Here is a 25,812-nt window from a genome sequence, read left to right as displayed (position 1 = left end):
TTCTAGGGCAAAGGATGTCAGCCATAAAAATGGAGAAATTAGCCAGAGGAAAAGGTTGATTTTGAGGAAAATACCTCACAACCAAGCGTTGAATCCCTCCACAAGGTAATGTCACAACCCTAGTTGAAATTTATGCCCTAACCCTAGCTGGTGGCTTTCCTTAAGAGGTTGAAATTAGGTTTTATGGAAGAAAAATATGTTTTAGAATTAAATTTAAGTGTGATCAACAATGTGACCAAGGTTAGTGTCTCGATCTTAGGTGATGGAGTTTATGGGATAATCAACTTAGGAGAAAACTACTAAACACTAGCAAGGAGTAAGGGAAATATGAAACCCTAGGTTTCAAACACTAGCTATTTTTTTGTGAGGGAGCAATGTCAATGAGGAGAGCTAGTTGAAATATTCACTCATGGGATTGTCATACAAATTCTATGAGTGGGTAATGCATGCAATGCCATTACTAACATTCCATATAAAAAATTTCAACAATAACTAGCACATAGAAACCCTAGATAATTAACCATTCCATACAATAGCCACAAAATACAAAGATTCACCAAAGACAAGGTACACTTACAAGATAGAATGTGTGAATGAATCCTTTATAGTTCCAAAATGATGACATCTCCAATACCAAAGAATAGCTCCATAAGAAAAAATCCTCAATAGATCACATCTCCACAAGATACAAGATAAAATTCAGCTAGGCCGAATTCTCTAAGAGGGTCGAATTAGATCATTGTGTGATGACGAAAATGAACTTTGAGTAACCTCTACTTATATGAGGTTTAGCTTACCTATTTTAGCCTAATGAAGCCCCTAAAGTCAAGTTTGATAATAAATGACCTTAGGTTACATGCCAACCCATAAGCTAACAAAAAATCAAGCCAAATTAGCCCACATGTGTGAGCTGCAACACCTTACATTGCTGACATCCTGCTCAATTAGGGCTCAAAATGCCATGCCAAAGTATGTTGAGGTGTCAAAATGTGGGTAGATGCCTGGATGATCCAAAAATTGAGGGATGGCCCTCAAACCCACCTCAATATCTTTTATGGGGTCCCAAGTTCCAGCTAGGGTGCTGCAGCGAGGAAACCAACACACGAGAAATGTAATGTGTGTAGACTTGTGTTTGTATGTGTAAGTAAGTAGTTGTATTATTGATAAAATCTGAATGGTGATACATTGGCCTTCGTGACGGTTGCTTATAAAAGCATTGACTAGTCACGAAGGAGTTGGATCATGTCTTTTGACCATAAACCCTTTCATAAATATTAATGATTAAATTAACTAAATAAATAAATAATTATTATTTATTTATTTATTTATATACTATTTATTTATTTGTTCATGAGTTAATTATTCATAACATTGTCACCCCCTTTAAAGATGATTTGTCCTCAAAGCATAATAAAAAGGGTTTTCTCTCGCTGAACACGCTACTACAGAATGACATCTATTTTCTTTGACTTGTTTGTGTCTTCTAAGTTGGTGACATTCTCATATGAAATTGCAGCTTCCTTGAAGCTGGGTGCATTAACACCATGTAATTTATAGTGTCGTCCTTGCCAACTAAACTCCATGAACTGTTCTTCAAGGTTTGTAGTATAACTTCCTAATTGCATTAACCATTTTGCACCTAGCACTATATCCATTTCCTTGAGTGGTAGGGCATATAAATCTGTTTGTAGCTCTAGTTCTTGTATCTGAATTGAAACCTTAAGACATTCTCCTACCTCTTCGAACTTTTGCCCAGTAGCGATAGTCATGCTTAGGTCCTTGATTGGGCATATACAAAGATCAAGTTGTTTAGCAAGATCAATGTTTATACAATTGTGAGTACTGCCAAAATCTACAAGTATATTGACATTTCTGCCTCTTATGAGCCCCTTAATCTTCAGGGTTTTAGGTCGTAACCTTCTTGTCATGTTTGTTGGTAGAGTAGTATGCTTGATGTTCTTTCTCCTTGGAGACTGGTTTCTCTACTTTCAAAGGTGCGGTGGAACGTATTTTGCAATGACTTCTTGTTTTTGACCCATTGAAGAATTGCCTTCTTTATCTTGATTTTGTTGGACACATGAAATTGCAACTAATGAGGGTTCCTCAGGATCTAAATCTTCATTGTGTGTGAAAACAATTTCTTCAAGTTTTTGTACTTCAACTTGCCTTCCATTTACTATTCTATAGTAGCGTACGAACGTGTCTTCACATTTATGTCTTGGCGTCCAATTTTCTCCACAATTGCAACAATTATTTTTCTTTTTTATCTTTTCTTCTAACTCATTACTAGAACTGTCTGATTCCTTCTCAACTTCATAAGTATACAATTTATTGTTAAGGCATCTGTGTCTTGATGTCCATTTGTCTCCACAATATCTACATTTGTTTGCATCGTTTTTACCTAAGTATTGTTGTTGGTCTTTGTCTTCCTTGAATGATGACATTTTGAACTTATGTTTTTGTTCAATAAGCCTTGCCGCATGTCTAGCTTCTTCGATAGTTTTAGGTTTGTACAATTTCAATTCTGCACGGATATACTCCTTAAGTCCACATTTATACATTTTAAGTAGTTGTTCATCAGTAAATCCTCTTTGTCTTGTAGCTAATACTTCCCATTCGTGGGTGTATTCGCTTACAAACCCTTTTTGCTTAAGATGAACAAATCTTTCGTAGACATCATCTTCTTCTTCGTCATAAAACCTTTATAGCAAAGCATCCACAAAGTTCTTCCAAAGAAAGAAACGGGCGTCACATTTGCCAGACCACTATAGGAACCAATCATATGCCTCTGCTTCCAAATTGTTGGATGTGGTCATGATTTTTTCTCGTTCACGTATTTGTGGGTTTGATTCAAAAATGGCTTCCATTTTATTAACCCAGACACAACGCCTTTATAGTCTTTTCAATTTTATTTTGGGAGCTCCTTTTTAATCTGTTGATAGTCTCTTTCTGGAAATTTAGTGTAATACTGGCTACCTGAAAAGCATATCTTTGGCGGATCAGTAGGTTCATATACAATCCTACCTTGCGGGCTGGATTCTGGTCCTTGAATAGTTTGAAATGTTAGCGAGTCCACTTTCTCCATTAATTTATTAATATGTTCGTTATGGTTGTCAGGTCTTTTAGTGGTTTCATTAATTTTGAAGCTTTTTGGCAATATTTGCTCCATCATTGATGTCAACCATTTTTGATCTTCTCTAAACTCTGCTTGTGATTTTTCTATGTTACTGAGGCGATAACGTACACTATTGACTTCGTCTTGGTAACGATTAATGTCAACTTGTAATTCTTCGTTGCTCACCATCTTACCTTTTTTCTGGGTGGACTTAATTATATATATATATATATATATACATTTTAAATTAAATTAATTAATTAACTATATAACTAATTTTAAATTTATATATAAAGATTTTAAGATTGGGCACTTTATGCATACAGGGTCACGACTTATTTGATAAAGCCGCTAAATAGGCGGCTGTTGGGATAAGGCTAGATTGTCAGCACAGAGAAACGGTTGGGGAAAACGTGACAATGTGGAACAAAACACAACGGGACACGAAGACGAGGGTATAAGGTTTTGATCGACGTGTATGACGGGTGGTTGAAAGATGAGCAGTGCGGCGGAATGTTGGAAGAGGGAACGACAACCAACAACGGACAAAAGTATGGTCGGTTTATTTGAAAGCCGGATAGAACGAAAACAGAGGGGGGTCAGGCATGTCGGTGAGGAATCGGTGCGACTTGTTTGATTGGGGTGAACAATACGACAGACAACATAATCGACGGGTAAGGGAACGACCGCCAAGGAAGGTAGCCGACGATGGATGCAGCCAAGAAGAATATGGTGACAAGGAGAATGAACAGAGCACAGAAAATGAAGTTGGTCATTGTGGCTGAATGAACGACATGTGTAGTGGATTTGAAGCTAGAACGAATCACATGGCTCTGATACCACTGTAGTGAGGAAACCAACACACGAGAAATGTAATGTGTAGACTTGCGCTTGTATGTGTAAGTAAGTAGTTGTATTATTGATAAAATCTGAATGGTGATACAATGGCCTTCGTGACGGTTGCATATAAAAGCATTGACTGGTAATGAAGGAGTTGGGTTTGTTAAATTTTTTTATTCTTCTATGCTGTATTAGTTACTTTAGCCCAAATTACTTCTTTATTAACAATGCATCCAATTATTAGCAGTATAACCAATCATAAATGTAACTGAAGAAAGAACAATGTATGCAGTGACAAAGAAGACAATAGCACAACCATAAGAGACAACAGATTGGTCCAAGACCAGGGAAAAACCCCACAAGGGGGAAACCCTTTCAAATCTTCTTCTTTAATAGATCGTCATAAAAAGATTTCAGCAGAGAGTACAATGAGCCCAATACATATGTTTGCAGCGGATATCAATTAATCAGATCTACTGATCTATAGTTTTGTATAACAACAGAGAGAAACCTAGATCCACTAGATCACTGAAGCCAAGATGTCAAGCCCTAGATCTGAACTAGGAACACTCTCATCAAAACTGTCCAAAACACCCTGGACGCTCTCTCGAACACTGTGTGAGGGTGATTGTGATTGCTTGGACGCTCTTAGGAAGACTCTGTGCGTGCGTCCGGGCTAAAATACACCAAAAACCCTTGGACGCTCTCTTACTCTTGCTGTGTGTGCATCCGGGATGGCCTAGACGCTCTCTGGGACACTCTGTGCGAGTGTCCGGGGACCAATGCAGCCCGATTTGACTCCAAATCCCTGGACTCTCTCATAATCCTATCTACCAGCATTTAGGGCGCTTTTGATGCTGTCTTGTCCACTTTGTGCCAGTGTCTAGGGACTAAAATGCCATGTTCTGTGCTAGCGTCCATAACCCAGAAAACCCTAACTCAAAGCGAACCTCTTGCCGGTGATTTCGCACCCTGTGCGAACTCCTTTCGTCGAACCTGTGCGAACCAAGACAAAAGAGAAGAATAGAAAAATGACTTGATCAATGTGATGAAATGAACTTGAGGTCGCTTCTATTTATAGGCTTTCTTGAGGGTTTACTTGGGGTTAAGGTTGACTCAAGTAGTTACCCATGTGGTTAGGGCCGACCCATTCCATAATGTATGTATGAATAAAATAATTCAAAACTTAATTTCCTCTTAATCAAATTGGGTGATCTTTAGGTCGATTTTGGTCCTCTCAAAAAGAGGAATTTAATGCAGGCATCATCATCTCGGGCATGTGATCTGTTTAATGTGGAATTTGACCCTAGTTGCAAAAATTAACACTCCTTTCAACTAGGAAGAATTCCACCTACCAATATCTGTCAGTTGATCTTCACATCATCTTGTCATGTTGTTGTAATGCTTTGATTGTCTCTGCTCAACTCTATCTGTTGAAACGTTCTCAGATCTAGAGGAAGAAGAATTTGGGAGCAATAACTTCCACCCATACCGAGCAATAGGATAACACATCATACAGGGGAGCACATCCTCATCTCTGGAATCTCATTGGGGAGCTTGCCCTCGACTTGGAATCTCAAAAGGGGAGTAATTCTCAATCCAATCCTATTGCCTACCGATCTTCCCAACAATGACTCTCTGTAGTCATGTGGTAGAACACCTGTATCATAATCGACTTGGGTTGTACACCCCAAGTACACTCTCAACACCCCAAGTACACTCTCAACTCGTTGGCCAAACGAGGAGCGGTATTCCAAACAAGCTGGCCTACTTGTGGGTATGATGCCAACTGGGGTATACTCTGCAAAGACCAAGCAGGGGAGCAACATTCTTTGACCCTATGAAGATAGGGGAGCAACATTCTTCAACCCTATGGGTAACAGATAGGGGTAACACCCTATTGTCTAGAGTTCCCTCAACCCCAAGAGCCCTCCATCTCAATTCCTCACCCTGGGAGCTCAAACAGGGTAGGAAGAGTTTGCTCAGTGTCCTCGATCAACGCTACCCCTTATCTGGAGGGGCTACATCCATCAGTCCAAGTTGTTCTCTAAAAACCAAGAACTTTCTCTTTGATAATGCCTTGGTGAGAATATCTTCAATCTGTTCATCTGTCGATATGTGATGGAGCCTGATAGCTCCTCTCTGCACCATGTCTCGAATAAAGTGATATCGAATTTCAATATGCTTGGACTTGTCATGGAACACATGATTCTCTGCCAAACAAATTCCACTCTTGTTGTTGCTGTATCTCATTGTAGTATCTAGGACCTGCTCTAATAGCTCTCCAAAGAGCTTTCTAAACCAAATTGCTTCACAGCTAGCCATGCTAATGGCAATGTATTCTGCTTCGGCGGTGCTCAATGCTACAAAATTTTGTTTCCTGCTCATCCAGGATATCAGGGCATATGCAAGGCTAAAATAACATCTAAATGTACTTTTCCCGTCGATAACATTTCCGACCCAATCAACATCAGTGTATCCATGAAGTTGAACATATTCGGCAGAATATCTCAGGCCAAGTGTGATCGACCCATGCAAATATCTCAATATGCGTCTGGCAGCTATTTAATGTGTGTGGCGGGGCTCGGTAATGAATTGACTCAATGTGTTTACTGCATATCGTATGTCTAGACGGGTGTTCACAAGGAACATCAGAGCCCCAATTAGTTGTCTATACTTGGATGGATTTTCCAAGTCTAGTCTTGCAACATCTCCACATAACTTCTTGAAGTTCATTTCCATTGGTGTAACCATGGATTTGCATTCAGTCATTCCAAATATTTCCAGCAATTTTACAACGTATTTTCCTTGTGAAAGGAAAATCTCACCAGGCTTTTGCCACACCTCAAGGCCCAAAAAGTAGTGCATGAGACCAAGGTCTTTCATCTCAAATTTAGAGGCTAGCTTCCTCTTACATTCGATCATCAGAGGCTCACTACTTGTCAAGAATAGATCGTCAACATATAAAACCAAAATCAATGGCATACCTTGGACTACCTTGAAGTAAAGGTTGGGATTGACATTGCTTCTTATGAATCCCAACTTCATTAAGTAACTGTCAATGCGTGCATACCAATCTCAGGGAGCTTGCTTCAAGCCATACAATGCCTTATTCAATTTGCAAACATGTGTTCTTCAATCTTCCTCTTCAAATCCCTGTGTTTGTTCAACATATACCTCTTCCTGTAACATGCCATGAAGGAATGCAGACTTTACATCCATTTGATGAAGAGTCTGTGCCTGACTCGCAGCAAGGGCAACTATTGAACAGATGGTTGTATATCGAGCCATGGGAGAAAATATGTCATCATAATCTTCTCCCTCTTTTTGAGAGAATCCTCGAGCTACGAACTTTGCTTTGTATTTTTCAATGCTGCCATCAATTACATGTTTGATCTTGAATAGCCATTTTGAAGTCACAATAGACTTCCCTTTCGGCCTAGATACAACATCCCATACATCATTTTTCACAATTGATTCATATTCCTCAGCCATAACATCCTTCCAAACTTGTTCCTTTACAACTCCTTCGAATGAGGATGGTTCGGCTTGAATCATAGTGCTCATAGCTGCAACATATGCCTAATATATCCATGGTTGCTTCCTTTCTTTGAATGATCTACGAATGGGAACATTTCTTTCAGTATCTTGTAAAGTATTGCGGAGCCAAAGTGGTCTCTTCCTAGTAGGAGGATCTAACGGATCCATAGGTTGCATGGGATCATCAACCATATCGGACTCGGGCACGAATGAACCATCTAGAATATCCCAGTCATCATTCTCTTCCTTGGGAGGAGGAGGCAGAGGAAGATCTCTTGCTTTTCCAAGAGTTGCATCTTCATCGAATGTTACGTCCCTACTAATTTCGACCTTCCTCTGACCAGGAATATAAATTCTATATGCTTTAGAATTTTCACAATAACTCACAAACGTACCTTTTCTTCCTGTAGCTTCCAATTTGTTCCTTTTGTCCTTCGGCACATGAAAATATACGGGGCATCCAAATACACGAAGATGGCTGATATCAGGCTTGATACCTGTGAATATTTCTTCAGGAGTCTTGTTTTCTAATGCTTGATGAGGCACCTTGTTTTGAACATATACAACAGTAGATGTAGCTTCGGCCCAAAGGAACTTTGGCACCTTTTGATCATGGAGCATAGCACGGGCAACTTCTAATATAGACTTGTTCTTCCTTTTAGCTAGACCATTATGTTCAGGAGTATATGGCACAATCGTTTCCTTCTTGATTCCGTCTTTCTTGCAAAATGCTATGAATTCTTTTGACATGTATTCCCCTCCATTGTCGGACCTGAAGACTTTGATTCTCTTTCCTGATTGATTTTCGATCAAGGCTTTGAATTCCTTGAATGTTTCAAAGGCTTCATCCTTGTGCTTAAGATAATATATCCATGTATTTCTTGAGAAGTCGTCAATAAAGGTGATGTAGTAGAGATGACCACCAACAGAATGTACAGGCATCGAACCACATATATCAGAATGAATGAGATGGAGGATGTCATTTGTCTTGTTCTTACTAGAGGGAAATGGTCCCCTTGTTTTCTTTCCACTTGCACAACTTGGACAAACTCCATCATGATGAGCTTGAACATTGGGAATACCTGACCAATTTCTTCAACTTCGAAAGTGCATCATAGTGTAGATGAGCTAGCCTGCGGTGCCATAACTCGCTCAGATGATTGGTATTATGAACCAATGCTAGAAGAGGTCTTCCAGTGACTCTATAGAGTCCTTCAAATCTTGATCCTAATGTGAATGCATCTCTCATAGGTGAATCAACAGGCCAAGTCAAAACATTCCCTTTGATGAAGGCAACCCTCATCCCTTTATCTTCCAATGCGGATATAGATACCAGATTCTTCATTAATCCTGGTACATACATAACATCATGCAACATAACTGATTCCCCAGAATTCAACTGAAATTTGATGGACCCAAAGCCTTTCACGGGATGAGTGGAGTTGTCTCCAAGAATGATCTTTAGCTTAGTCTCCCTCTCTACCAAATTAGAGAGGACTTCCTTGTAACCAGAGAAATGATGAGTGGCCCCACTATCAACCAACCAACTATCCCACGAATCCGGTGGAGAAGAACTAGTAAGAGCAGAAATAAGAATGTATTCAGATTTATTTACAACATTACTTTCATACCTGGGAGCCCTTGACTTCTTTTGAGGAGGATGATCTTCTTCACAATCGCTTGAGGAGTCTCTTATTCTTCTTTCATATCTTCTGTCACGGTTATTTCTTTGATTGTCTTTTCTTCTTTTGTTATTGTAGTTGCCTCTAGTGTTGTAGCATGGCCTCTTTCCTTTCTCAGGACAGTCTCGTGCATAATGACCCTTCTTGTGGCAATTGAAGCATTCAACATGAGATAATGATCTGTCATTCCTTCCTTTTGTATTTTGAGAAGGAGGCTTCCTTGATGGACCTCCTTTTTCCTTCTTCCTTTTTCCATGAGTGATATATGCAGCGGGCTCTCCCTCTTCATGTTTTTGAATCCTTCCTCTTGCTATCATCCTTGATTCTTCTTGAGTGAGCTTCCCAACAATTTCATCAAATGACAAAAGGACATTGTTGTTGCTAATTGTAGTAATGAAGGTTTCCCAAATAGGAGGGAGACCTCTAAGAGTCACAACTACTAGCTCCCTATCAGGCACATTTTCTCCAACTCTCTGCAATTGATCTCTAAGGTGAGAGATCCTCATAATGTAAGATTGGACAACTTCTCCTTTGTTCATCTTAGTTTCCTTGAGTTGATCTTTCAAGGTGATGATCTCATTCAAGTTGTTGATTTCATACATGCCGACTATCTTATCATACATATATTTAGATTTCCTTAAATTCCCAACATATGCAAGTAAATGATCTTGTAAACCATTAGCTATAATTTGTTTTGCTTTGGACTCACCTTTCTTGTACCTATTTCTGAGTGAAGTGGAAGCATTTTGGGCATCCTTCCTTGGATGTATTCCAGCACATCATTATTGTCAGCTATGATCTTTAATCTGACTTTCCATGCAACAAAGTTTGATGCATCACCCAACTTTTCATGCTCCTTAAAGGTAGAGGATGACATCTTGACCTTGACTAGGCAATTTGTTTTTTGAAATAGAGGGCTTCAATGCTTGTCTTCTTTTGGGCTTGTCCTTCACCTCAACTCCGATGCCTTGTTAAATTTTATGATTTTTTTTATGCTGGATCAATTACTTTAGCCCAATTTTTTTCTTTATTAATAATGCATCCAATTATTAGCAATATAACAAATCATAAAAGTAATTGAAGAAAGAACAATGTATGCAGTGAAAAAGAAGACAATAGCACAACCATAAGAGACAACAAATTGGTCCAAGACTAGGGAAAAACCCCACAAGGGGGAAACCCTTTCAAATCTTCTTCTTTAATAGGTCGTCACAAAAATATTTTAGCAGAGAGTACAATGAGCCCAATACATATGTTTGCAGCGGATATCCATGCATCAAATCTACTGATCTACAAAACTGTATAACAGCAGAGAGAAACCAAATCCACCAGATCACTGAAGCCAAATGAAGCCAAGATGTCAAGCCCTAGATTTGAACCAGGGACGCTCTCATCAGAACTCTCTGTGTGTGTCCAAAACACCCTGGATGCTTTCTCGGACACTGTGTGAGGGCGAATGTGACTACTCGGTCGCTCTCAGGAAGACTTTGTGCGTGCGTCCGGGGTAAATTACACCAGAAACCCTTGGGCGCTCTCTTACAGTTGTTGTGTGTGCATCTGGGATGGCCTCGACAATCTCTGGGACACTTTGTGTGAGCGTTCGAGGACCAATGCAACCCGATCTGACTCTGAACCCTTGGATGCTCTCATAAGCCTACTTGCCAGCGTTTAGGGCACTCTGGACGTTGTCTTGTCCACTCTATGCCAGCGTTCAGGGACCAAAATGCCCTGTTTTGTGCCAGCATCCAGAACCCAGAAAACCCTAACTCAGAGCGAACCTCTCGCCGATGATTTTGGACCTTGTGCGAACTCCTTCTGGCGAACCTCAATTACCCATGTGGTTAGGACTGACCCATTCCATAATGTATGTATGAATAAAATAATTCAAAACTTAACTTCCGCTTAACCAAATTGGGTGATCTGTAGGTCAATTTTGGTCCTCTCGAAAAGAGGAATTTAATGCAAGCATCATCTTGGGCATCTGAGCTGTTCAATGTGGAATTTGACCCTAGTTGCAAAATATAACAGGGTCATGTCTTTTGACCATAAGGCCTTTCATAAATATTATTGATTAAATTAACTAATTAAATAAATAAATAATTATCTATTTATTTATATACTATTTATTTTATTATTATTTTTTGTTTATGAATTAATTATTCATAATAGGTGCCATCAAGTGGTCTCCATGGATCACTAATTATCAAATAAGGCCTCGTTCTCTCCAGCGTTGAGGCTTCCTTTGGTGCAACAAGCCCTCCCCAGTCTCTCAATGGGAGACCATCCTCAATTAGGCTCTGAATCAATGCTTTTCGATCAGGTTGTGTCTAGGCCAGCCCGGGGGCATACAAGGTCCAATGGTGTCATCATGAAGTGTCCTTAAAGCCATGTCAAAGTTGACCAACATTCTAGTTCTTGGAGGTACTTTAGGACATGTATCATCTATTCATGCCATCAGGAGGATGCAATCTTTCAACGCTGCACCTGCTTAGGCCATGTACTTCTCTGTAAGGCCTGGTACTTGTGGAGCGGGTGCCCAAGGCTTGGGCTAAAGTGTCCACATGACAAAAACAACATGGATTCTTGTGAAAGCAACCATCCATTAGAGACTAAGATCAATAATGCATCCAAGTGAAGCAAACTTGAATACTAAGGGCTTATTAAGACTTCAAATAGACACATCTTCCAAAATCAGGAAGAAGTCCTCGCAAAGGTGTTTTCTACCTTGGTAGGGGTGGCTAATAGTCAACCATATTAGGTGCTTTTAGCCCTTAAGGGGAATTGACATTTTCCTAGTTCACCCTTCAGTATAGGTGTTTGTGTATAATAATGTGGGAATGGAGGGTAGAGGACTTCATGGTCAAGTGCCATGGTCAAAGGGACTGACTGATGGGGGTGTCCACATTGTGAGTGTATAGATGTGAGGAGGGAGCATTTGTGGACACATGAATTACCAGTTCAACTTGATTTTTCCACCCCTCTTGTGCGCCTTTTACTTCTTGATTATTTCTTGTATTATCGTTTGTAGCTCAAGGGTTAGAGATTGCTTTGTATGATGTAGTAGTTTATTACCTCTTTAAGATGAGTCAGTTTATTACTCATCAGAGTTGGGACTTGCAAGGGTTCCTTTTTAATGTAATGGAACATCATGTGCTTAGGAATTGGGTGATGGCTATATGAGGGAGGTAGAGATCATGCTATGTTTTTGCCCATATGCTAATTTTTATGCCCCAACCATCTTTCGCATTTTGATTTTCTTTTTTTTGTTTAATTGTGGCCATGATATGCTCGTTTTTTTCATTTAGCTGCATCAACCTCCTAGGGAAAATTTTTCGAGCCCCACTCAAGGTTTGTGAACATATGAGTCCCAAATTCCCAAGAACCAATGACAAGTTGTACTCAAACAATGGAGGTGAGATATGAGGCTTGTAATGTGACATGGAAAGTTTTAAGTATGGTATAGGGAAAATGGAACACACTATCTTAATCATGGCTTTCCAAGTAGTGCCCCTCCTATAACCCTAAGGGCCTTAACGGAGGTCCCATTGGACTAGGGCCAAATATTAAGCCCTCTGATGTTGAGCAATCTAGGGGTAGCAAATTAAGTGATTTCTCTTACTTTGAAATTGCTTCTGATGAATTTTTACTCAACTTGATTAGCTTCTTCTTTCACTTGATTATTATTGTTGTTCTCTATCATCAAACAACTACCAAACAATAAAATCAATGAGACAATAGGACACAAGATGTAGGCTATCATCTACGGCCAAAACATCTCCCCTTGAGAGGAAAACCCACAAGAACTGTTCTCTTTTTATAGAAATTCAATTGACAAATTCCAAGACCTAAGACCCTTGACCAAGATCCCTCCAAGACCAAGTCAAACTACTCTTCCTTTTGGTCTCCTTTATGCTTTTATCGAACTTCTTGTGTGATGTATGGATTGTCTCTTCAAGTGAGCCGAGTGCTCTATATATAGGCTTCTCAAGTGTCCAATAGGCCGACTTGTCCTTCTAGATAGGTCAACTGCTCCTTTTGAAGGTCGACCTGATTGCTAGCACATGACAAGGTCTTGGACGGTCTTTTGACTCTAAATTTGACTCAATTAAATTTTATTTACAATATGTAACATGCCCAAATGGGTCTTTCATACATGACAATGACTCAATTGACTTGTAGACTCAATGACAAGCCCTAGAAGCACTCAATGGGTGCTTGACCTAAAAATAAATTTCCCTTGATCATGAAACCCATGCCTTAAGAATAACAATAATAAATTTATTTCTCTTTACAATAAAATCATGATTACATAGGTCATTATGAAGACCGAACCTAGTTACATATTTCAACACTCCCTCTTAACTAGGGAGGTATTCATAATTCATACAAGGTACTTGGACATTCTCAAATTGAAGAATTCTCATAAGAAGAGTTGGATTGGTAAGCCATCTCATAAGCTACTTCCTTAGCTTATGCTAGAGCATCTCATCATATCAACCAACATTGTCACATAGCAAGGCCTTGACTAACAACTCTATCTCTCCACAAGATCAAAGCACAATGTTGGCGAGACCAATCACTGATAGACACCATCATCATTGTCTCTCAAGGCACATACCCCACCCGAGTGTTCACAGGGTATGTCCTTTTAGGATAATTCCTATCTTGGAATAACACATCCTGAAGGAATTTCCTTTTCAACTACTCTTATCTTGGATTCCCTACCTCATCCTCAAAGAGTATCGGAATCGATCTCAGATGCTTACCCAATCCTCCATTCTTTCTTCACAATATGAAGACAAGAATGATATGTCTATCTTGCCCTCTTAACTAGGGAAGATACTCTCATTGCTATAAAGGAATATACCCAAGCTCTCTCTTATCTAGGGACTTGTCCAAGCTCCCTCTTAACTAGGGACTTGTTTCCAACAACATCTTTCTGCTCTTTGGTGGAGATCATGGTACCTTCAGCTGCTTGTAAAGCTTCTCCATTCAATGTCATGAATTTCATCTTCATCATTATGGAGCCTTCATCCTATTGTGATGAATTGCGAGGTAGCATCAAGAAGTCAGAAGACCCCGAAGGTTTGTGTTTACTCATGAGCATTTGAAAGGTTGTTACTGATTGGGGTTGTGACTGTGCAAGTAAATCTCTCAAGGTTTTTGAAAAAGCATGCTTGAGGTTAGAGAGATTTGATGTGTTGAGGTATTGTGTGTGGAAAATGTCTGGGAGGACATCTGACCGGCATATGTATTGATGTCTAGATCCCGAAGAGGGAGGGTGGCGTTGGTCATGGAGCTCTGACCTTGGATACGCACCTATATGTGAGAATTTCTGAATCTACACATTAGAAATCCTACTGCAATCACTGGTTTATCATCTCCTACTTGTTCTTTACATTCAACAAGTTATTTAATTACTTAAACAACGATGAAAACACTATTGCTGCCTACACATACATATAAATCATGAACTGAAATAAACTGAGGCAATCACACAAGGGACACCGTTATTTTTGGACACTCATCCCCAGAAAAGCCCAATGCGTGAAAACCTGTGCAGCATATAGAGGGCTTGTATTATTAAGCAGATTTCTGAATACAACTAGGGTGCCAAATCCGTGTCAACCAACAGAGAATAAACCTGGCAGAAGTACCTCTATTCGGAGACAGATATTTTGACAATTCCAACAACTAGATGATCAAACCCCACAGATGACAATTGTTGTTCCCAGTGTTGGGCAGTGATGGCTGCTCCAAGCTCTGCACTGGAATTGCGTCACCTCCTCTAGGAGTTGCGTCACCCTCCCAATGAGCCTCCCTTGCTCAGAAGTTGATATGCTGAACTGCTGCTCTCTTTGCCCCACAGAAAACCCTAGCGTTGCCTCTAAGGGATTGCGTCAGCCCCTCCAGCTTTTATGTCACCCTCTCTGGAACTGCGTTGTCTCTCTTGCTGTTGCTCTGCCTCTCTGCTATGTATTCTCGGCCTTGGAATGAAGCCCCTCTACCGAACTTCCCCTCTCTCTCTACAACTCAGATCACTTAGCTTGACTTTCTCAACAAACCACGCCCTAGAAAAATCGAACTCTTTGATCTCTTGGTGTATCTCCAACTGACCCTCAAGCCTCCTCTTATACTTTTCCTGTTGTTGAATCAACGACCGTGATCTAATCTCTAATCAATGGCTAAGATTAAAACAAGCTTGATCCTCGTCACTTGGAACCTTCTCACCCATATTTTTATTAATACACATTAATATTTTTATTTTCCTAAGATTAGACTTAGGAACAGATTAAAAATGATAATTATTTTAATAACCCCTCATCCGGGTGGAATTTCTCCAAACGATTTCTGGGTTCTAGAGATCTCATGTGTTCTAGCATCTCCACAAAATTTCAAAGCTAGAGCACATCTGATGCTACCCGAAATCAACACTCCCTCTTAGCGAGGAATGTGCTCTAGTAACACTTCTCAATAGAAGTATTACATTGATCCACTGCATCGGTCCTTTGTGCTGCTGATGCTTGGCCTGCTGCCCTTCATCCACTGCATCGCTGCTTCCTGTACTGCTTCCCATGACTCTGCCATTGCCACTGCTGCATTTGTACTACAACTCCCTCTCAAAATGCTGCCTCATGTTGCCCATAGCACTGCCATTGCTAACTGCTGCACTGCAACTCAGTTACTGAGAAGTAAGTAACTGATACTTCACCCAAAAACTGACATCCTGGTCAGTATGGATGCCTCGTGATCCTGAAGCTACCTCTGCTGCTAATCTGTGCTGACCCTCTGCTGCCACTATGCTGCTGCAAACTGCTTTGTGCCTCTCACACTACTACAACATCCACTGCGCTGCCTCAGAATTTGGCACTCTAGCTTTGCTACTGTTGCTCCATCACACCTCGCTCCAACCGACACTCGTCACTTTTCTACTATCGTTAAGGGCTCCCGTAGCCGTATGTGATCCAAGAGTTTGGGCACCTTAAGGATCCTGCGCCCCATGTAGTCCTCTCGACTACAACTCCATGTCGCCCCACCTCTTCTCTAGAGGTGCATGAGCACTCATGGCACAATCGTCATCCTCGTCTTCCTTGTCCACTTTCGCTGGAGCAACCTTCGATTCAGAAGCTTCCCATTGCCCTTCTTCTGGGGGCACTGAGTGGCATAATGTCCAAGTTCCCCTTAGTTGAAGCATCTGGCCTTGGTGATGTCCTTCTTCTTTCTTTTCTGTTGCGCTTGCTGTCCTGATGATGCGAGAGCTGCATCCTCCTCCTCCTTCTTGACTTGGGCTTCTTTGCCGCTACTCCTCGTCTTGGTCATTCTCTCAAGCTCTTCTTGTCGAAGAGTTTCCCACATCACCTCCCAACTGGGGAGAGTCACTTTGCCAAAGATACTTTGGACAAAAATCTCCCAGTCCTCAGTGACTGCATTTAGGGTAGTCCTGACCATGAACTCAGGATCTGGTGTAGAGCCCACAGAAGTCAATTGGTCGCGAATCCCTTGCAACCTGAGAAGGAAGGGATTGATCTCCTCTCCTTTCTTCATCTGGTACTGTCTCAGCTGATTTTCTAATAGATCCTTGATACAAGGTGGTCAGTGCTTCCCACATCTCCCTTGCTATGTTCTTCTTAGCAATGTGTGGTACTACATGATCTTTGACCCCGTCTAGGATCATGCGCTTGGCCTTAGCTTGGGCCTCCTTGTACTTCTTGAATGGATCAGTGTCGACCGGCTCAACAACTACCTTCAAGGCATAGTCCTTGATGCGATGTTTGTTTAGGATTGCCAGGATCATGGCCTTCTAGATGACAAAATTGGATGCTCCATTCAATTTGTCCTGATCCCTCAACCCATTCGTTGCCATCTCTGCTAAAAAATAAGACTGGTTCTCTTCTCCCTCTCTTGATGTCACCCTAACAAGACTTGAATCTAGATTTCTTTGGCGTAAGAAACCCTCTAATGAACAAGCTCCTCTAGAGTCCCTCTGAATCCTAATTTCCTTCACGGAAATCCTCTTACCAACTGTCGAATCACTTACTCTCCAATCCTCCTTTGCTGTTGCAACCCGGATCTAGATTTCTTTGGCTGGAAATTTGTTAAGGCAATGATTCCCTCTACCTCGGTTTTGTCTCCACACACTGTTCTGCACTAACAGAAACAACGTCCCACAAGCTCCTCAAATCGAATCTGCTCTACTCCCTCAGCCTCGACAACTGACTGATTCGAACTTCTTAGGCTCTGCGTTGGCCCAGAGAGCTGACGCAGTCATTGCGTGGGCTCCTCTCCAACTCTGCGTCGCCCTCTGCAGGCTCGAAATGCTGACTTAGGCACTGTGTGAGCCTCTGCATCACTCTTGCAACTGCTCCTCTGCCTCTGAAACAACGCTATTACTCAGGACAACTGCTTCTCTGCAGCAAATTCTCTGGATTTCTCAACTGGTGTCTTCAGTCTCCTATGATTTGCAATGCTCTGATACCATGTGAGAATTTCTGAATCTACACATCAGAAATCCTACTGCAATCACTGGTTTATCATCTCCTACTTGTTCTTTACATTCAACAAGTTATTTAATTACTTAAACAACGATGAAAACACTATTGCAGCCTACACATACATACAGATCATGAACTGAAATAAACTGAGACAATCACACAAGGGACACCGTTATTTTTGGACAATCGTCCCCAGAAAAATCCAATGCGGGAAAACCAATGAAACATATAGAGGGTTTGTATTTTTAAGCAGATTTCTGAATACAACTAGGGTGCCAAATCCGGCTCAGCCAACAGGGAATAAACCTCGCAGAAATACCTCTATCCGGAGACAGATATTTTGACAATTCCAACAATTGGATGATCAAACCCCACAGACGACAATTGTTGTTCCTAGTGCTGGGCAGTGATGGCTGCTCCAAGCTCTACGTTGGAACCGCGTCACCTCCTCTAGGAGTTGCGTCACCCTCCCAATGAGCCTCCCTTGCTCGAGAATCGATATTTTGAATTGTTGCTCTATCTGCCCCACAAAAACCCTAGCGCTGCCTCTAAGGGACTGCGTCAGCCCCTCCAGCTTCTGCATCACCCTCTCTAGAATTGCGCTGTCTCTCCTGCTGTTTCTTAGCCTCTCTGCTATGTATTCCTTGGACTAAAGTTCCTCTACTGAACTGCCCCTCTCTCTCTGCAACTCAGATCACTTAGCTCGACTTTCTCAGCAAACGACGCCCCAGAAAAATCGAACTCTTTGATCTCTTGGTGTATCTCCAACTGACCCTCAAACCTCCTCTTATACTTTTCCTATTGATGAAAACAACCGTGATCTAATCTTTAATCAACGGCTAAGATTAAAACAGGCTTGATCCTCGTCTCTTAGAACCTTCTCACCCATATTTTTATTAATACACATTAATATTTTTATTTTCCTAAGTTTAGACTCAGGAACTCATTGAAAATATTAATTATTTTAATAACTCCTCATCCAGGTGGAATTTCTCCAAACAATTTCTTGGTTCTGGAGATCTCATGTGTTCTAGCCCCTCCACAAAATTTCGAAGTTAGAGCACATCCGATGCTACCCGAAATCAACACTATATCCCTAGGTTGATGGTTGGCAAGTAAGCCTGATGGTAGATAGACTGGCTAAACGCTTTAGTCCATCTTAGTCCCACCCAGATAGATTGCCCTGGTCAGGAATTTAGTCTGTGGCACTAAGTGTGCCTAAACTCTTTGTAGATAATGTGTTTTGAGATCTGCCATGCACCTCTATAGATATATGTAAGTATGAATACCTCCCTAGTTAAGAGGGAGTGTTGAAGAATGTAACTAGGTTCGGTCTTCATAATTGTACTTGAGTCATAATGAAATATATTTATCAAAAGAAAGCAAAATAAATTTTATTATTAATTAAATTGACTTGCTAAAGCATGGGTTTCATGCTTGGGTCAATTGTCATAGGTCAAGCCTCCATTGTAGGCTTTTAGGATTTTTATATAAGCCAAAGTCAAATTTATTTTGTCAAAAGTCTCCTCCATCAAGTCACCTTGCAAGGTCGGCCTCCAAACAAATCCTCCAAAAGTCAGCTTCACAAAAAGGATCAGGTCGGCTTATTTTACTATGGGAAACAACTATATAGAGGCGTGTAAACTTTGCTTTAATTGCAGAGAGTAGAGAAGAGTTTGGTGTATCTTAGAGATGAAATTCAGAAAATTTCAGAGAGATAATATAAGTTCGGTGATCACAGAGGAAGGGAATTTGGATAAAAAGGAATATACACAGGACCAAAGACTGAAGCTATCACAGAACCGAAGCTGAGCTACCACCATAGGACCGAAAACTGAAGCTATCACCACAGGACCGAAGCACATTACAGAACTGTGTTATCATTTGGTTGCTATCACTACAGGAATGAAGTCTATTGCAGAACTGTGTTATCATTTGGTTGCTATCACTACAGGAATGAAGTCTATTGCAGAACTGTGTTAATGTATATTACTTCTATAGGACCGAAGCACATTGCAGAATTATGTTATCATCTACAGGACTGAAACTTATTACAGGACTATGTTATTGCATACTACCACTACAGGACTGAGGCTTGACTTTGTTGCAGGACAAATGCATCACACCGAAATCTGTCAAGGGTTATCATATTGTTGTATGAGGTGTTGAGTACAAACTAAAGAATGAAATACTACATACAGGACTCAGAACTGAAGAATAATGGGACAAGGTTGACTTGATGGATGGAAGGAGTCTCTAGTCTATGTTATACGGGTCTAGGTCATCTCAAGTTTGTATTGAATCTACTGATGGAAGAGTTCTTGACTCGGTTTTCCCCTACATAGGGGTTTTGCCCTGGCTGCGTTCCTATATCTCGTGCCCTTTTCTATTTGTTGTTTGGCATTATTCTTGATGATAAGAAAAAGATAAATTGAAAGAATGAAAACTAATAATGAAACGTCACAAGATAATGTCATAATAAGAGAAATAAAAAAAACTTGCCACCCTATTGAATTTCTCAACACTACTATCATGGTTTCTTTCATGTTTGTCTGTTGAATTAGTCAAGACTCGGGTATGTTGAATATTTTTTGGTGTTCTGGTGCTTCTTTGTTGAAAAAATTTAAATTTACTCTCTCTATAAGTTATTATTAAGAGTGTTGAAATGCGCATACAGGTGGACAGCAATAGAATTTGCAACATTAAAGCGAAGTACAGAGTCTTATTTTGGTGATGATAAACCAGAGTCTGCTGTTTCACGCTGGTCACGTGCAAAAGTAAAGGCTGCAAAAGTATTATGCATACTTTGACCTTTGTTCTCTCCTTTCCTGTGACTGCAAATATTCTAGATTGGTATAACACGTTAATTTGGAAATCTTCAATAATATATTATAGATGGACATTAGTAAGTTTGGTCTTAAAGTAGGGTAGCTATATTTACCTCATTAAGGACTTGGACTTCCAAAATATGCATGCATTTGGAGTGAATGCTACGGAGCTGTTCTGCAGGTCGGAAAGGGATTATCCAAGGATGAGAAAGCCAAGCAACTAGCTTTCCAGCATTGGCTTGAGGCTGTAAGCTCAACATCATTACTAAAGACATCATTGGCAACTAATTCTAGTCTAGGCTGTCTGTCAGAAACAGTTCTTCAGTTCATGACTGATTTAGAATGCTTTTTTGGTATGTATGCAGATTGACCCACAACACCGTTCTGGGCAGAATTTGCATTACTATTATAATGAATGGTGTAAAAAGCCAACAACACAGCCCTTTTTCTATTGGTAAGCTTGGCTATTTATTTTAGCATGATAAGAGCTATGCAGTCAACAATAGTTTTGTATGGAAAGGAAAATTCTTAATTAGAGAGCAGTTATTTTCATTTAATTAATGACCTTTTAGATCCTGGATTCAATAGTTTTTAGAATTTCCCAATGTGCTATTTTCGATGGTATTCATATCCCATGTAAGCTTAATGGCAGATCCTGAAGCATTATTAACTGTTGTGATTAGAAATTGTTTTATAAGATGAGGATTAATAGATTAAGGTGGTATGGAAAAAGCTCATTATTCGTTGTTACATTGTTATTCAGGATGACTTGATAACTTACAAGCAATCGAGGATGAACAAATGGTTAATTTCCTATTGTTAATCATCCGTGTGTGTGTGTATTTACCAAGTTAAAACAGAGAGAAGCCCAGGAGAAGGTGTACTGAATGATAGTGTTTGTGAATAAATACAATTTAATTCAATTGTTATTGTGATTGCAGGCTTGGTGTTGGAGATGGCAAATATCTTAATCTTGATGAATGCCCGAGGCCAATGTTGCAAAAGCAACGAATCTGGTACCTTAGCCCAGTAAGGTTTCTCCTTTAATCTTCTCCACGGTTTCTCAAACCCTTGAAACACAATAGTAGTTAATGATATACTGCTTCTAGTCCATTGTTCTACTAGGAATCTAGAACTTAGAAAAAATTTGGTATTTTATTTTTCATGTTTCGTGTGCAGAAAACCTTCCTCAAGACATGCATTTTCATTGGAGGGGGCTGTATATCTCCAACCTTGGTTGTTTGAACTTATGTTTGCTTAAAGTTTTGATTTTGCAGAAAGAGAGGGAGCAATATGAGGTTGTCATAAACAATGGTAACCTTGTGTACAAGCAGAATCAACAGCCAGTTCATACTCCTGAAGGATCTCAGTGGATATTTGTGATGAGCACATCACACAACCTCTATGTTGGTCAGGTATCTGAAATATCATCTAGCTTAAGAGTTAAGACGTAATCTATGGCTGTGGCTCAGTTCAGAATATTTGTGGCTTTTATATATTATACACTAGTATTCTCTCTATTCTATTCTGAGTTTTGCATTAGTTAGAACTGCTTGTCTCTTTTGGATCCCGATGATTAAGTTTTCTCTCGCGGTGCATTTTTTTAACTTTCTGTTGTGTTTGTGTCTCTACAGAAAATAAAAGGGGCATTTCAACATTCTAGCTTCTTAGCCGGGGCAGCTACTATAGCCGCTGGAAGATTGGACGTTGACAATGGAATTCTCAAGGTGATATCAAAAGTATAACTTGATTGATATATTCAGTCATATCTATATTGCTCGAGTTCATAGAGAGTTACCAAAATCGCAATTTAATCCCGATAGCATCACCAAATCGCGATTTTTTCAGCCTGCTGATTTTATTGCGATTTTTTTGAAATAAAAAAAAATCCCGATTAAATCATAAGAGTCGTGATAAAATCGCAAGGGTTTTTCAGAGTTATGTATAAGTCAAAAAAGGTTTGTTTTGTTCCCTTATTTTGCACTGTGAGCTCAGCCATTCGACCTTGTGAAGAGAGTTGGGGTTTCTAATTGCTAAGGAGGAGGAGATTTGAGGGTTTTGTGTCGTGGAGTCCGATTTTTGTCCACTGAACAATGGCTTCTCTCCAACATTTGCGGATTGCAAGTAGGTGCTGATTTTTTTAATGTTTTCTTTTTGACATTGAATGGGGGACCGGGGTTTGATCACTCAAAATATCAACCAATAATGCACTGGGTTGAATTTCTTTGTGTCTTTAACTATCTTTTTTTTCCCATGGAAAAATTTGTAATTTCATTAAAATTAGAAATTACATTTTGTAGATGCATATGCATATTCAGAAAATATTTATAGAGAGTCTATCATCTTCCGGAGAAGCAGCAAAGCTAGTTACCTAAATCCACGCAGGGAGATAACAATCAAAACCAAATTACTGTGCTAATCAAATATTTGATAGTAGCAGACCAGTCCAGTAACTGTGATCAAACATATATACAAAAATATAGTATCAAAAGCTTTGTAAATTTATCCATAATGTCCATAAATGGCCGATGATAGTATTGGTAATGGGCTCCATCATTCTGTTCTCGGATCATCCAGATGCCCAGCTCCCAGAGCGCATCTTCTTTGGAAAGGTGGTTAGCATCTGTGTTCCGCTCCCTGTAGATGTGATTACATGTAAAATAATCAAAATGAGTTATCAATCTCAGAGTCTCATCCAGAATGTGTCTCAAAGAGAATGACCAGCAATAAGAAATTTTATTCAACCAGTCGCAAACTATTTTAGAATCCCCAAACAATTGTAAAGCATGGCAATTCCTCTCCAAAGAAAATCGAATAATGTGCATTGCTGCTGATAGTTCCGCAAAATTATTAGTGCCCCTCCTTAATCCCATGAGCAAACTATATGAGTGCTTCGCTGATATATGAAGAATGGCACCCCCACCACAACTGTCTTCCTGTGCGGCCCCATCAAAGTATGCCCATGGCATGAGGGGGTCCATCCGTTCTTGAGTAATGATCCTGGTTTGAGGTGGAGGGGGTTCATCGGGGATGAGATCATAGTCTGCCATGATCTTTGTAGCTATTATAGGCCATCTGGGAGGAGTATTCTGAAAGATAAAGAGATTGCGTGCTATCAAGACAGCCTAGCAGAACAGCAAGGGGAGGTTTCGCAGTTTGAGGGGTGTGACTATGGAATACCAAGAGTTCCAGGCCTCTATCAGAGAGTCCGCCAACCAGTTACAAGGTGGGGAGGCGGCAGCTGTTACAAGGTTCCACAGCTTGCAAGGTTCAGGGCAGTTCTGAAACAGGTGGGATGCAGATTCACTATCATTGTTGCAAAGATAACACCAGTGTGGTCCATGTTAAGAATGCTTCATTAGATTTTCCCCCGTGGGGATTTTATTTCTCAGTATGCACCACATTAATAATTTGGATCTGGGATGCGCCTTCAGCTTCCAGAGGTGTTTCCACCAGGAATGAAGGATTAGTGGTTTCCTCGGCTCCTCTAGTACTAAGTATCCGTCCTTTGGAGAATATCTACCCGATTTAGTCGACGCCCAGATGAGCTCATCTTCACCGTCGATAATGCGAATATGCGCCTCCAAGAGAGCTTGTATAAAGTCCCTCCAGATCTGCTGCCATAGAGGAGGGATGTTAAGCTGGTGGCCTGATTTCCAGGCCTGGAAGAGGAAAGTGGAGTTTGCCTCATTTGCAATGTGTGCAATGTGTGTAACGTTATGCTCTTGGAGGTGCATGAGAAGTTCAATTGGCAATTTATGCATGTTCTCGCACCCAATCCACGGGTCGATTCCAATACGAACATTGAGTCTCGAATGAATCCTCCAAGTGAGGCTTGTGCGTATGGGGTCCAAAGCCTTCAGGACTGCCTTCCAAATAATTGAAATTCTGGATGTGACTCTGACCGGTCTCTTGATCCAGTTCAAGATCTGTAATGGGGCGATATATTTTGAGGAAGCCACTCTCGTCCACAAGCTGTCAGAAGTGACCAGCTGCCAACCAAGCTTCGCTGCCAGAGCTGAGGAAAAATCATCAAGTTTTTTAATTCCCCAGCCTCCCCATTTTTTTGGAAGAGTGAGGGCATCCCATTTGACCCAAGCAAAAATTCTTCCCGGCTGACTACCCCTCCATAAAAATCTGCAGCAGAGTGCTTGAATCCTTGACAAAATGCCCCTTGGAATCCAAGCTAGGGACATCCAATAAACAGGGGTTGCTTCCAAAACATTCTTGATGAGTGTGAGCCGGCCAGCCCGAGATAAATATTTGAGGTACCATAAACTGAGTCTTTTCTCCAACTTGGCAATGAGCCAAGTCCAATCAACTATCTTGTATCCAATGGGTTTTAACTTATACCCCAGATATTTCAGACCATCATCCAGTCCTATCTGTGCAAAGTGGAACCGATGGAGAGCAAATTGTATTTCATGCTGGGTACAGGCTGTGGCAGTTAGAGTAGATTTTCCTTCATTAATTATCATCCCCGTGGCTTTCTGAAATAAGGAAAAGATAGCTCTGATGATTGTCAAGTCTCCAACGCTTCCATTGAGAAAAATCAGAACGTCATCCACAAACAGCAAATGTGTGAGCGTTCAATCCTCGGTAATCATTATACCCTTTATTTTGCCTCTCTTGTATTCCTCTTTGATTATCCGGCTGACCCCCTCCATGATCAGAAGAAACAAAAGCGGTGAGAGTGGACAGCCCTACCTCAGCTCTCTTGCCGAGAAGAAGAATGGAGATGCACTTCCATTAACCAAGACACTAAATGGGATATTAGTGATGCATCCCATAATCCATTTAATAAAATTGAAGGGGAACCCAAGATGGGTTAAAGGCATTCTAAGTACAACCAATTCACTTTGTCAAAAGGTTTAGATAAATCTACCTTCAAAATAACACCTTTGCTTTTTTTGATGTTGAGCGAGTGTAAAACTTCCTGTGCCGTGCCAATCTGTTAATTTTGGTATGTTCTATGCTAGAGCAATTTATTTAAATTTTCACAGTTAGCAATCACATCAGCATTACGATAAACTGCAGATAGAACATAAATATAATATGCAGAAGACAAGCCAAGACAAGAGGACACAAGATATGGCGCAAGCCAGGGACAAACCCCACAATGTGTGGGGAAACCCTTTGATCAAATCTTCTTTTATCTTCAAAGTTCAGCAGAGAAAGAGAGAGAGAGAGAGTACAATTACAACATAAGTCAACACTTTGACTTGTCTAGATCTAAGCATAGATCATCTTCTATAACAATGATACATGAGATCAGTTGAAGACATTGTGCTTCAACTGATTCTCCAAGGTGATGG

At 40.4% G+C, this 25,812-nt stretch overlaps 1 protein-coding gene across 5 annotated transcripts in view; it reads left to right on the top strand.

The window, feature by feature from the left end:
- The window catches only part of LOC149220603 (IQ domain-containing protein IQM1-like), a 106,752-nt gene that overhangs the window by 5,181 nt on the left and 75,759 nt on the right, over positions 1-25,812 (top strand). For 4 of the 5 annotated variants that reach the window (XM_089384836.1, XM_089384833.1, XM_089384834.1 and 1 more), the window contains exons 2-7: positions 20,347-20,461; positions 20,679-20,744; positions 20,863-20,951; positions 21,439-21,526; positions 21,775-21,912; positions 22,132-22,224. In XM_089384836.1, coding sequence (XP_089240962.1) covers positions 20,347-20,461; positions 20,679-20,744; positions 20,863-20,951; positions 21,439-21,526; positions 21,775-21,912; positions 22,132-22,224 — 589 coding nt within the window. The remainder of the gene's footprint in view (positions 1-20,346; positions 20,462-20,678; positions 20,745-20,862; positions 20,952-21,438; positions 21,527-21,774; positions 21,913-22,131; positions 22,225-25,812) is intronic. The other variant, XM_089384835.1, reaches the window with a different exon arrangement.

The sequence above is a fragment of the Pinus tabuliformis genome, chromosome Q, assembly GCF_031772625.1.
Source record: "Pinus tabuliformis cultivar Carrire ecotype Pingquan chromosome Q, CPIR1, whole genome shotgun sequence".
NCBI classification, from domain to species: Eukaryota; Viridiplantae; Streptophyta; class Pinopsida; order Pinales; family Pinaceae; genus Pinus; species Pinus tabuliformis.
The sequence above is the reverse complement of the archived record's forward strand: the minus strand, read 5'-3'. Positions and strand labels throughout refer to the sequence as shown.